The sequence below is a fragment of the Phyllostomus hastatus genome, unplaced genomic scaffold, assembly GCF_019186645.2.
Source record: "Phyllostomus hastatus isolate PE091 unplaced genomic scaffold, TTU_PhHast_1.1 phas_scaffold_78, whole genome shotgun sequence".
NCBI lineage: Eukaryota > Metazoa > Chordata > Mammalia > Chiroptera > Phyllostomidae > Phyllostomus > Phyllostomus hastatus.
Window position 1 is genome coordinate 77,226,485 of NW_025334041.1, and position 14,583 is coordinate 77,241,067.

The 14,583-nt window shown below is 37.1% G+C and overlaps 1 protein-coding gene and 1 pseudogene across 4 annotated transcripts in view; one reads left to right on the plus strand and one right to left on the minus strand.

The window, feature by feature from the left end:
• CTNNA2 (catenin alpha 2) overlaps positions 1-14,583 on the minus strand; it is a 1,104,880-nt gene that overhangs the window by 67,412 nt on the left and 1,022,885 nt on the right. For all 4 annotated transcript variants that reach the window (XM_045827749.1, XM_045827747.1, XM_045827750.1 and 1 more), the window contains exon 13: positions 7,976-8,127. In XM_045827749.1, the coding sequence (XP_045683705.1) occupies positions 7,976-8,127 (152 nt within the window). The remainder of the gene's footprint in view (positions 1-7,975; positions 8,128-14,583) is intronic.
• Positions 6,642-6,821, plus strand: LOC123812319 (annotated as a pseudogene).

Consider the following 14,583-nt stretch of genomic DNA (forward strand, 5'->3'; position numbering starts at 1 on the left):
GCATACCCCTCTTGTTTTCCTTCTCTCACCATCAGTATATTTATATTTACTCAGTCATGTTCCCATGTTCACTTTTCTTTCATAGGAATATTAAAAGAAAGAGGAAAGAAAGGAGTTTTTTTTGTTTCCATGCTTTACTAACTAAAGCAGGGGTGGAGTGGGCCAAATCTGATTCAAGTAATAGAGTGTCTTTTCATTACGGACAGAGACACTTGTCTCTGATCATTCCTCTCTTTTCTGGGCAGTGCTTCTGAACAACTGCAGCAAGTTGGTAAATTCTGCTGACAGATGTGATGACAAGATTTCACACACTTCATCATCAGGTTTTGAAAAGGAGAGCGAAAAGTAAAGTGGAAAACTTCACTCAGCAGAAGAAAGGAGAATATGACAGTGCCGATAGTACTGTGTCCAAACATTTCAGTGATCTGTGTATTTAGTAGATGAATCAATGACAGACAGAACCTGGAAGCATTAGGCTAATATTTGTGAGCTTTTATTCAAGTGACAGTAGCTCAGGAACCAAAATGAAGTTTGAAAATGAAAAAGTAATAACCTGGATGTGGACCCAGAGAATCTCAATTTTCTGTCCTAACTCTACCACTCATAAGCTGTGCATCTTTGGCAAGTCACTGAGAGCTTGTCTGCCCCCCTGTTTCCTTACTCATGAAATGGAGATAATAATAGCTACCTGTCCTGCCTCCCTCACAGGATTCTAGAATAAAATATATAGGAAAATGCTTTGTAAATTATAAAAGTGAACTAAAGTAATAACTGAAAATTATTATTAAGTAAAAATATACTTAGCGACAGCAATAATAATAATAATAGCAATCATTATGGAACAAGCATTCAGCCAATGGATTTGATTCTTACAGCAATCTACTGAACTAAATTAATCCCCATTTTATAGATGTGTAAACAGGCTCAAATTTGAGTAATTTTTCAAGGTGTTATACCTAGCAAGTTGAAGGTTCCAGAGGCCCTGCTTTTAACCATCACAAACACCACCAGGCAAATGAATGAAATTAAAATATTTTCTTGTGCCCTTAACTATGCAGCAAATCCATCCAAGCCAGCCATGTAAATAATTATGTCCATGTGCAGTTGTGTAATTACATATAAACATGTCTCCTACCCATGCTGTTATTTTTGAATTACCTTTTTAAAGTATGAGTGTTATTTTTCGTTGGTCAAAGACATTTACAAATTAAAAGGGACATGGAAAATAGTGAGGATCTGCAAGTGGGCCCAGAGATCACCAGACTTGTATCATTAGATGGTGTTACAAGGTAAAGTGAATTAACAAAATGTGTGATTCACTGTCCTGGGAGCTGGAGACTGAGGGGCAAGTCTCAGTTCTGCCCTATGTTCTCTCAGGGAAGGTCTTACTATAGCATTCAGAAACAACTCTGTTCCATACTTGATTCCCTGGTTCTACTATTATCTAATAATAGAAGATTACTGTGAAAGTGGGACGTACCTGTAAAATGGAATAATTAAAGTATTTTGCCTCTAAAATCTATCCCCTCCAAGACTCTATGGGATGTACTTATGCAATTATGAAGGCCCAAGAAGCTCATCTGACTTGTCCAGGATCACACCACACATAAGTTAGAGAACAGAATCCCTCTACCTGCCTCTGGTCCCCAATCAAATGCCCAATCTCCTCTACAATAATTTCTGTAGAGAAGCAAAATGAGAAAAAGGCTAAAGGATTTAGAGTTGTTTCACCAGGGTATTAAGGACCATTCAAAGGAAAGGCTCTAGTATATATGAGTTTCATTGGGAGCGGAAAGATGAGGACATAAGTTAGCAGCTACAAAAGGAAAGTTTGGGTGATGCATGACGAAAGATTTCCAAACAGAGCTCCATACCACTGGAATGCATTGGAAACTAGAAAACAGAATTAAAGATTTCCTAAAGAAAATATAGAACAGAATCTCCCTAGTCAGGACTGACTGGCCACTGGCATCTATCTCCATCCTGTATTGCAATGGAGGCCTCCGAACTGATCTCTTTTTTCCTGCCCTTGCCATATACATTCTGTTCTCACCAGTTGTAGTCAGAGTAGTCCCTCCAAAATCCAAGCCAGATCCTGTTATTTTCCCACTCAGAACCCTTCAGTGTCTCCCATCTCATTCTCTGTGGTCCTCAGGGCATATGTGCCTTTCCCTCTGCCTGGAACACACTTTCCTTAATACCTTTATGGCTTATTTTCTCCTTTTCCAAGTCTCTTCTCACATGTTACCCAGTGACCACCCTTCACAAAGCCCACACCCACTATACCCATTCTGTGTGTTATCCCCTGTATACTGCCTTGGGGTTTTCTGCATGGCAGATTAACTGATATATATATATATTTATTCTCTGTTTCCTACCAAAGGAGTGTAAATATGTAAATTCTTGGAGGATAAAGGGCTTTTGCTCACCTCTACATTCAGGGGACCTCCAATAGTGGGGCCTGTAGTAAGCATTCAATAAATATTTGGTCAACAAATGACCAAGATGAAATAATGCTTTTTAAAAAATCACACTAAAATATTTCTAATTAATAAAACAAAACTAGGTTAACTTATAGGTTAACTCAATAATAGCAATCTGTAATAGGCAGATTAATTTTACCTCATAAGTTGTTTTTACAGTCTCTTCAACCTTTTATTTTCCAGCTATGAAAAATACCCTCACTCCAATCCCTGAAATTTTGATAATGTTGTTGACTTATTATACAAGTTCTATTTCATTAATTAATTGCATAAAGATAAACTTCATGCCAGCAGGATAAGGAAATAAAATATTTCTTCCAAATCTACTAAGGGCTAGACCTATGCAGGTGCTTTATAGCTGCAGCAGTATTTGTCCCACTTTCAGATAAAGGAACGGAGGGATAAAGAAGGAAATTAGCATAACAGTGAAATTAGTATAAAATAGGTTCCCAAACATGCCCTGGCTGGTGTGGCTTAGTTGGTTGGGCATTGTCCCATAAACCTAAAGGTTGCTGGTTCTATTCCCAGTCAGGGTACCTGTCTGGGCTGTGGGTTTAGTCCCCAGTCAGAGTTCGTACAAGAGGCAACCGATTAATTTTCTTTCTCATATTGATGTTTTACTCCCTCTCTTTCTCCCTCCCTTCCCCTCTCTCTAGAATCAGTTAAAAAAATAGGTTCCCAAATTTGATTGCTTCAAGCACTCTCATTGTCTCAGTAATTTTTCATGGTAACTTTAGGCTAACTAAATAAATAAATAACTCCAAAACAACCCCCAAAACCTAATGGCGCTGTTTATTAAGCAATAAAAAGTGAATTAAGTTAATTGGACCTAACAACTGAGTGCCTGTTACACATTGCATGACTTCTTAAACCTTGGCATACAATTGAACATCCATTGAGCTTGCTTTCCCCCCAACCACCAGAAACTCAGGGTCACAAATATATGATGTCATCCGAAGGGTGAACAGGTCTGATGTTTAAACTGTGAACAACCTTCAGCTAATATTTCACACACTATTTGAAAGACTTTTGTGTGTTTTCCTGGACATTTTAAAATATTTTGCAATGATCCAGGATACATTTGTGCATAGTTTGGGAAATATAAAATTAAGCTATAGACTTTTATCTGAACCCTGTTTTAGGCCCTGTTTTCTCCCATATAACCAAATTAATGGTTTCCATTTATAAAAGTTTAGCATACAGCTATCATTATAGATTATGTTCACAGTCATTCTTATGAGAAGCAACTACTATTTGTTAAATACAGATATCCTGACACCAAGATAGCATCATCTTCTACGCCACCCACTTAATTCCCAATATTAAATGTTTAATTCTTTCTGTCATAAATGTACACAGGCTCCTCACTATTTATAGATTACTTACTTGTGAAGCATTCATCAAAGCTTCTCTGCATTTCCAAATACTTTTGTAATTCACAGACATGTGTGCTATGGCATAAAATTGTGATCACCCAATGTGCATATTCCCTGCTGAGGGCAAACAGCACAGTGTTCTGTCTTTCTGTTCAGCTCTGATACTGTGAACAAGCATCCTCTCTTAAGTCTATTGAGTGCCAAATTTCTTGCATTTGTGTGCTTTATGTTGGTTATTTATCTACTTAAAATGGATTCCAAGCATAGTGCTAAAGTGTTGTTTAGTGTTCTTAAGGGCACAAAGGTTGTGACGCACATTATGGAGAAAATGCATTTGTTAGATAAGCTTCCTTCAGGCATGAGTTATAGCACAGTTTTCTGTGACTTCAATGTTAATGAATTGACAATATATATTAAAGTATCTTTAAACAAAAGCATACATAAAACCATATTGTGTATTGATCAGTTGATAAAAATGTGACAAGAGGCTCACAGGTGCCTACCCCTGAATTTCCAGGGAAAATCATTGTTTCAGTATTCTCTAATCCAGTGTTCATAGCACCATTATTGAAAATAACTGCTGAAAATAATAAGAATCAAGTGCATGTAGGTGTGCAAGGTTTTCTTATGCATTTTTTTAACGACCATGCTGGGGTAATCAGAAAATTCCTATGTAGCAGATAGGTAACCAAGGACAAGCCTCAGCAAGAAACAAACCAAAAAACAAAAAATCACATGGAACAGGGGCAGAGTAGACATTTCCAAGGGAGAAGTAGGATCATGAGTGGTGAGGTTAGAATATGGGAAGGACATGTTTTGTATACTCCAGATGGTTGCCTGGAGCTGGCCTGGAGCACTTACCACCATTAAATATGTATTGATTGCTGAAAAGCAAGGTATGGATAATTGACCCTTCAAGGCCCTTTGTGCATTTATTTTTGGGGACAAATGAGAAATCAAAACATAACCAACACTTTGGGAGAGAAGCCACAGCCATTTTTTCTGGAAAGGAATAGCTCTGCTTGTCTTACTTTCTTCAAACTTAGTGCAATGAAATATTTTTTAAGTAGACTTAATCATTATACTCAAAAGAAACTAAAAAATTAAGTACAAAATGAAGCCATTTGGGTGCTAAATGGAGAAGAAGTTTAAAAATAACAATTTGTACATACTGTGCATATCTCTCTTCCTAAGTTTTAAGTGATGTGAAATCCATCTGATCAAATCACTTGAAATGTCGAGATGGAGGAATGACACTTCATGTAACAAAGATACGGCATTTCATCAAAAATTATATTTTTTTTACAGATCATGAATAAATAAATGAATGATGGCCATAAAATTCCTCAGCCTCTCAGATGAATGGTTGTCACAGAAATATGAAAGCTAACAAAGCAGAAAAATGGCAAAAGAAGGAGTATGTCCTAAGGTTTAAGTGGGATTTAGTGCCAAATGCTTTGAAAACATAACTCTCATGGTCTATTACTTTATTTTACATGTCAGTATGTAATGAGAGAAATGATCTAATTTGTTATAGGCTTAAAAGGCTGACTATCCTTTCTTTCCTTCTCCTCCAATTTACCTATATTTTCTGTCACCTTCCTATCTGCCTACATATTTGTGTCCTGCACCCCACACACATAGCGTTAAGTTAGAAGAACAGGAAATACATCTGACAGTCTCCAAATTCCAAACTTGAACTCTACATGGTTAAGTATGCTTAATATTATCTTATATAACCAATACAATGCTCTGAACACTGAATTGAGCATGGAAGTTTTTTAGATATATTTAATGTAAAAATGGGCAAGCTTTTTTAAAGATGGAAAGATAAGAAGATGCTCCCAAGGGAAGATACTTGGTGGCAGTTTTAGGAGAAGCATGGATGTCAATCAAGAGGGTGGAGAAACCCTTTCTGGTGATGCTCCACTCCTCTCAGACCACCTTCGAAGCACCATGATGTCCTCTGGATACCACAATGGAAGAGGATGGACCACAGGTGGATTTAATGACTTCAAAAATACCAAAATTTGAGGGGCAGTCAATACCATAAATGAACTCCTCAAAGGACTGGATATGTGTTGTCCGGAGAGAACAATACATTACAGACACTTTATGAAAAAGCTGAGGGACCATACACAGAAAATGAATGATTTGGCTACTATTGTTTTCCAGTGTTTGAAGGGATGTTGGTTTTTTTTTTTTTTGGATGCTGAGTGATCACCCTGACACAGTTTTTCAGAATGCACACAGCAGATACCTTGTGCTTTCACTGAGAACCTTCAGAGACAGCTGTGGAGGTTGACGGTGAGGATGGAGTCAATGGCTATTTGTCCACTAAGTCAGAGCTACTAAGCACTTCAAATGTGGCTAGTGTCACATGTTGAAATAATAAAGTTTTGGATACACTTGGCTGAATAAATTATATTACTAAAATTAATTTCAACAGTTTCTTTTGTTTTGCAATGTGTCTATTAGAAAATTTAAAATTGCAAACATGGCTTACATTATATTTCTATTGAGCAGCATGCTCATCAATTCAGTTTTTGCATATTTAAGTTTATTTCAAGAAAGAATATATGGGTAAAAATGTGTTTAAAAACTACTATGCCAAACTGTTAGTGAGGTAAGGAGAAAAAGTTTCATCTTACAATGGATTACTATGCAGCAGTTAAATAAAATGAGGTAAGTGATGTGTCTTAATAGAGATAAATGAAGACACATTGTGGGCTAACAAAGCAAGTTGCAAGTGATAATTAATGAGTTTTAAAATCTACTTTATATGACTTCTTGGCCTTTTGGCTAAGATCAAGTGCAGTATCTGTTCTTACCAGTTTAAAATCTACTTTACTGTACAAGGTAGTGCCAAAGTTTACAGTTGTGAGTACATAAAACACAGTTTATTCTTGTATTGTGCATTAATTATTATATTATTTTCCATAAAAACATCTATAAACCTACTTTTGCTCCAGCCTATATATTTTCTAGCATGTGTATATATGAGGGAGGACCCAGAAACCCATAATTATCTTCTAGAGGGTAGGTCCCTTGTAGTACTGGCCTCCCTAACTATGTGAGTGTTTCAGGGACTGACACGTATCAGCATATCAGCTGGTTTTATTGTGGGAGGTTGCGTTCAGCTTCAGTGAATTTTTTTTCTGAAGACTGTTTTAACATATTTGCCCATTTCACAATGGGTGATTTATAAGTGCACCTGCCCACACTGCACTGCGTGTTCAGCAGTTTTTGACCAAACATGGCATGACCCCCATGTTCCACTCTGCCTATTCACCCCATCTCACCCCAAATGATTTTTTTTGTTTCCCCGGATGAAAACAGTCCTCAAAGGGAAACATTTTGTTGATATGGAAGAGCTGAAACAAAAAACAGCAGGAACACTAAAAGGCATCAAAACCAACAAGTTCAAAAACTGTTTTAAGCAGTAAAAAAAAGCAGTCTCAATAGGTACATAACCATCAAATGGAGAATACGTTGAATGTAACTGAAGTTTAAAAGTGTAAGAATACACAATTTTTTATAAATAAATTTCTGCTTTTCTAGGCCCCCCTCATATATAATTACCTAGATAGTGGTGTGGAAGGCTTATACCTATGTGACAGCAGAAGACTGAGAATGGGAAGGGGGTAGGGGAATTGACAGAGGGAGGTTTATGAGAGGTTATATAGCAGCATTTACAGTGACTAAATTATTTGCCTAAGGAGAATGCAGCTATATACCACTTTATCATCACTATTCTCATTATTAATGGTATTAAGATAGGTAATCTTCATTTCATGGCTTTATGATCCTGATGGGAAAATAATGTCACCAAGAGAAATGCGTGGAGAAAAGCAGGGGCAGCCCTAAGCTGAAGTCAAATTTAGGTAACTATGCAGGTCTAAAGCAGGCAGATATCATGGTTCAGGACATTCACTGCTAACCTCAGCTTGTTGGGATCACCCATCCTTTTATTAGTACAAAGTTACCAATGCCTGAGTAAATGAGGAGCCGAATAACTTACCAAGTTAAACTAAGTACTTAAAAGTGAAATGATAAATTCCAGGGAGTCCCTCTGAGAAGGTCTGATGAGCTCTGAGCCACAGAGGCCTTACTTACCCTGATCATCAGCACAGCCTTCCGGATGTCCCGAACACCGTCATACACCAGGCGAGAGGCGTCGATGAACTCATTCTCCTCAAAGGGCTGAGGGACATTGGCACTCAGGGCTTCAATGGCTACTTCTACTTGTTCAGCAAAGCGTGGCATCACTGGGTTGAATAAAGAAAAGTGTAGATTAGACCTTTCTCATGCTCCCATGCACCAGCCCTTGGGTGAGGTTGTAGGCTCTGAGCATCACAACAACTCCGTGGAGCCGTATGTGCACCTGTCTAGAGCTAAGCAAACCCACTTCAGTGGTCTTTGTGCTACTTGCAAGATGGGAAGCAAACTGTTAGTTCATGAATGGTGATTTACTGTGTTTTTCAGACCATAAGACACACCTAGGTTTTAGAGGAGGAAAATAGGAAAAAAATGTTTGAAGCAAAAAATGTGGTAAAATATTTAATAATATAAATAACATAATATCCCACCAATATAAATGTAAACAGAACTCAACAGCAGCACTAACAACCATTATTCTCCCCAAATTTTGGGGGGAAATGGTGCATCTTATAGTCCAAAAAATACAGTATTTAACAGAGTAAGTTTTTAAAACTAGCCCCAGTAGTATATTAGAATGTGTAGAAGCACAGATTTCATGGTCTCCTGAATGGAGTTGAATTTTACTTCTGCTAGTTACTAGCTATAACGCCTTGACCAAGTTTTCTTAACACTTTTAGACCTGTTTCCTTGTCTAAAATATATAATAATATGATTCTTCCTTAGGATCTAGAAGGATAATGCATAAAAATGTGTTAGATGACAAGTGGTCTTTAGAAAGGCTCCATAAATATGTGACTAATTTCAGAGGCTAGTCATCACTGGTGAGGAGCAGCCCTTAACCTGCATGACTTCATAGTAAAGTGTGAATGAAATAATTCAATCCATTTTTCTTGTGTCTGAAGTATAGGACTCAAAATGCTGGAGGTGGGGGGATGGCTATGGAAGGAGGCTTGCAGGAGGACTGTGTCAGAGGAAAGAGGGAAATCCCAAAAGACTTCAGCAGAAAACCTATGTAGAGACTAGTGGGCTGACAGATGAATTTAATCACTCCATTTTACCAGGACCACCCTGATGTGAAAGAAGGTGCATACACACATTTCTAAAATGCTGGCACCTCTCTCTGTAAATGAGGACCCCTACATATACACGGAAAGTTTGTGGAAAGTAAACTCAGTGGAATGTCTGGAACACTTAAGAAAATGATGCTGATTCACTGATTCTCAAAAATTTTAATTCAATTTGCTCAACTGTTATCTTGTAACATCAATTCATGTGGCAAAAGCAGGCCAAGAGAACAATTCATTTATTCACAAGGGCAATAAAATAGAAACATCATTCATCTCCTTCTGTTTCTGAACTTTCATGCCTGATTCGTCTTTCTACTCATTTTTATCCTCTGTGGACATTTTAACATCCATTTTAATCCCTAGTGTGAGAAACTCTGATAAATTACTTTCCTGTCTAGGGGTTAGAGTATTCAAGATAAAGTGTTCCTAGAAAAATGTACTTTTTCTAGGAAAAGTCAAACTATTTTTTAAAGGAGGGTTAGAGGAAAACAGAGTAAATATTCTTTAAATAGAAATTGTCAAAACCAAAGCATGCATTGGGTGAATTTCCCTCTGTGAGCAAATTAGTTCTCTACTATTTGAATTTTTCATTTTGGCTTTTTATCTGCTTTTATATAAGAGGAATTTTGGGGATTTGTAGCAGTATTGCCTTAAATATGAATCCAATTAAAATATATTTCAGATGATCACCACATTCAACCTGGGCCACCTCAGTTACCCATTAGTGCTGGGAGTAAATTCTTTTACCCTCAGTAGTCTAGGTAATTGAAATTGACCTCCTTAAGCATGAAAACATTTTTGTAGGTGTTTGGAAATTTCACAAGTACTTAAATTAAATTACAAATTCCCTTCTTTCATAAACTAAAAATTCTGAATCATATTAACCCCATTCCATTTTATGTTTAAGCTGCCAATCATGACCCTTGGCAATTTTACATATTGATGTGATACCATCAGTAGCACTTAGTTGCATAAATCTGTGTCCCTGTTGTATAACTAATAAGGGATCAGTAATCCTACATGTATACAAGATAAACACTCCTGCAGATCAATAAGGAAAAAAGAAGAAAAACAGACAAAAGTGTAGGACAGGCAAGTCACAGAAAAAGAAGCCCTAAGTTATGGATAAATACATAATAAGATACTTGACTTCTCTAATTTAAAAAAATGACAATGTAAACAGTGAAATATAATTGCATAATAATATCCATCTTATTGTGAGTATAGACAAAAGAGAAGCTTTCTGTTGTAGATGGAGTAAAATTGGTACATATAATTTTGGCAAACTCTTTGATAAAAATATAATGAAGCAAGCTGGTCTCAACAAGTGAGTCAGGACAGTATACGGAGTATGGCCAAATGTCGACCTGTAAAGAGATACTGAGTAGGAGGGCTGGGTATACTGGAGTCACTGCAGTGTCTTTTGTCTCTCTGGTTACAGTTGTTTCTTCTTCACAGGTTATATATTCTAAGAGTTAATAAGACAAGTTAGGTAAAACCTGGGAATAAAAATAACTGACGGCTCTTTCAACAGATTTTTTGCAAGTTCTATTCTGTGTCCCCAAACTCAGAAGGGAATCACTGTAAGCTGACCACTGCAAGCTCATGGGCAGTACACTTGAGTGGGTCCAAATGGACTGAGGGGTGTATTCGGGGAACACTGGTATATTGAAATTAAGTCCAGAAGTCAAAGTTTTGACTGGGAAAAGCAAACTGAAAAGAGATGTCATTTACAAGAAGTTTTAAACATACAAAAGGGTTCTCTGTACAATTTAAACCAATATACATCTTTATTATGCATATTTTGAAAGGCTGTATACCACCTTAAGTACAGTGGTTACCTTTAAGAGGGAAAGGAGAGACATGGGATTAAGTCTTCTTAAGGAGGCCCCAAGTGTATCTTAACTCTAAAAATTGTGATTTGGATATGGCAAAATGTTAATATCTGTTACACAGGTGAAGGTTGATGTATCTTTGTATCTTTGAATCTTTTTTTTAAAGATTTTATTTATTTATTTTTAGAAAGGGAAAGGAGGGAGGTAGAGAGAGAGAGAGAGAAAGACATCAATGTGTGGTTGCTGGGGGTTATGGCCTGCAACCCAGGAATGTACCCTGGCTGGGAATCGAACCTGGGACACTTTGGTTCCCAGCCCACACTCAATCCACTGAGCTACGCCAGCCAGGTATATCTTTGAATCTTTTCATAATTCAAATATTTAAAAAGGGATGAATGTATTATCTTCAAGGCTGTACTTCTCATAGATTAAGGCTCTGAAAAAATAAAGTTCCAGCTCATGGCTCAGAACATAATAAAAATTAATTTGATAACAGTATTAAGTGAGGAATTCCCCCAGAACTTGTGCCTGATCAAATGCTCAACATTTAGCCTTAACAATTGACAGCTGGAATGTTGAATTAGGGAGTACCCACCTTCTAGACCTCACCTCCTATGCACATACCTCTATTTGCATTAGGACATTTAACAGAGTCTAAAAGAGAGAACAGTGTTGTGTGTTACTTTGGGTTTTTTTGGTGGAAGGTCACCTTGAAGAAGATTTGGGGAGGAGGAACACGCAGGAAGTGACATGCTCTCTTTTCTGCCTGCCCCCAGGCTTGATTTTGCCCAAAGAAAAGAGAGGAAAACTAAAATCTAAAGACACCATTTTCATAACAAATGCTCTGGGGCCTAAAAAATACTCAGTGATGCTCTGCAACCCTAAGTTTGGAGAAGGAACTTTTTTCTCCAGCATGGAGTATGGAATCACTCTAGGGATACTTAGGAGGACATGGTCTTGGTACAAACAATAGTGTTGATGATACGGCATTGTTAGAAGAGCCAGAAACAAGGCCTTCTTCTAAGGAGATAGGAACAGATAATGCTATAACCTTCCCAGGTGAAAAATGGTGGGAAAAGGGCTGCAAAATCCTTAGTTTCCAAATGAGGGCTCTGAGTACAATTTAACCTTAATATTCCAATGACCCTGATATACCCCACAGGCTGGCGAAACTTAGAACTTGAACTCAATTTAACTTGATTTTGTTTATGGTCACTGAGAAGACATCTATTTTTCTTACTGCAAGTCAGGGTTTTTCTGGGTCTGACCCTTTAAAAAGTCTTTTTCCATGCTCGCTTCCAAAGTGCATTCACTAATTATTTCTTTAGGAATTGGTCAACTGCTAATGATCTTTAACCAACATACTTTTGCTCTCTGCATCACCGTTCTCCTCCTGTTTTAGCTTTATCTTTGTTTTTAAAAGTGATAAGAGAGAAAAACCAAAGTTTATAGAACAATCTATCTCGACAGAACCTCAGATGTTAGTTTAACTATGGATTCTTCGGACACTTCAGTAGGGTCTGAAAAATTAAATACCCCAAAAGTAAAACTGAGGTAGAAAAGAAGTCTCAAACTTCTTCACATATGAGGCTGATTCTGCTTCCCACTAATTAGGACAACACACAGCACTAGCTTTGCAATTCACACATTATGTATTAACAGAGTTTCTGATATAGAATTATATAAATAGAAGCTTTTTTCTACTTTCTGAATTACATCCAAAAAAAAGTTTAGACACCACTTTACTGTTATTTATCAGAAACCCTGGAATGCTTTTAATAGCTTATATCCTGAAAGGTAGATCAAAGTGAGAAATAAACTTTTAAATTCTCACTGAACTTTTGTATGCAGAGTGCACACTAGGCCACAGAATGATGACATTCCCGGACTAATGAAATCAGAGCTCAGTATGCATATAAAAATCAAGGTCGTCTCATTCTAGTGTTGAGATCCTAAACCAGAGGTGAGAAAGATCTGGACTGAATCCTCCTGAGACTTCAGAGGTGAAGTTTTAGAGCACAGGGTGAGTCAGTAAAATGAATGAAAAGTTGTGCTAAAGATGCAAATGGGACTTCTGACAATCTAAGAGCAAAATCCAAGGTGAACTAGAGGCAGTGAAAATGGAACACCCACCAACCACAGCTTCTGAGCAACTGTTTGAAAGATGCACACCTAGCTTTCTTTACATATTCCAATGATTCCATTTGATAGAGTAGGATACAAACAAACATTGGATGCCTGCCTATAATTCCTAGCATGCATGCGCTCTCTCTCTCTCTCTCTCCCCGTCTATTCCAACATATATTCAAACATTCCAATTAGACTGAATTACTCCTATGTCTTCTAATATGACACAGAGACATACCATGCTATACCAGCATGCCCATGGTCAATTTATTCCCTCATACTGACATGCATGTCTTTATCTTTTAGCTCGGTAAATCTCTCCTCAATCTTCAATATCCAGTTTATAATTGACTTCCATTGTGAAGCTTTCCTTAATCCACACCTCGAAGTTGGCAGTTTTTACAATGATATAGCATCCTAATTATGCATGCATCGTTACAGTACTTAGAACACTATAGTAGGGTTGTTTGACATTTCTGTGTGTCAACTTTTTCATATAGGAGTCACTGTTAGTCAGAGATTATTTCTTCTTCATTCTTTGCATGTTAAGCCCTTATTGTGCTTCTGGCACAGTTAATCTATCCATTTGGGAGAAGTAAAAAAAAATGGGATATAAGGAAGGATTCATTTGCCATCAAGTATTTCAATAACAAAATGAGCAGTATTACATTTCACATACTTTCTCTTTCTGCCCATCATTTCATATTAGTTCAGTAATTATATTAAAGAGTTTCATGAGTCATTAACCAAATTATCAGTGAGCATTCCAGATTTGGTCTCCAGGGACTTTTCAGAGAGTTGAGCTCAGAATCCTTTCATAAGTACCTGAGAAGGATCTTCACCACAAAACCTGGAGAAAATTAATTACTGTATCCTTGACTAGTTCACCAAGGCCAAACCAGCATATCTGTATTTCTAGGAGTCACCCAATTGTGGTGGTGCAGTCAACCAACATACTCTCTTAAGTGCACTCCTTATAAAATGCTATTACTTCAGACAGAGAAAATAGACAGGGCCCCAGTTCTAAAGAAAGAACCAATCTACTAAATGTTAATAAAAAATAGAAAAATAAGAACATTTGAAAATAATCTAGAAAGACAAAATTTCAGGACTAGGAGGAATTATGACCAATTCCAATATAGGAATAAGTACATTATACTTCTCCACTACCCATCACTAATGGTTATTATGCCTCCATTTTAATAGTTGAAATTAGGTAAAGCATTAGGTTTTATCAGAGTAATTGGAGCCAGAAAGTATTAATTTGGAGAGACTCTGGGGGCAATTCCAGTATCCCCCTAAGGCAGGAAAGTATTGTGTACTGTTATTTGTATAGGTAATGCATTCTTTCCCTAAAATGTTTTTTTAATCAGACTCTGCTAAGATGTTTTATTCAAGTGTACCCAATCAGATGCTAGGTAAGAGAAGAAAGTGTAAAGGACAATATGATCTAAACCACTGGGGCTAGAATTTGCCCAAAGCAAAGGCTGACCAGTGTTTACTAGACTTTGAGTATACCTTGATAGCTCAGCAC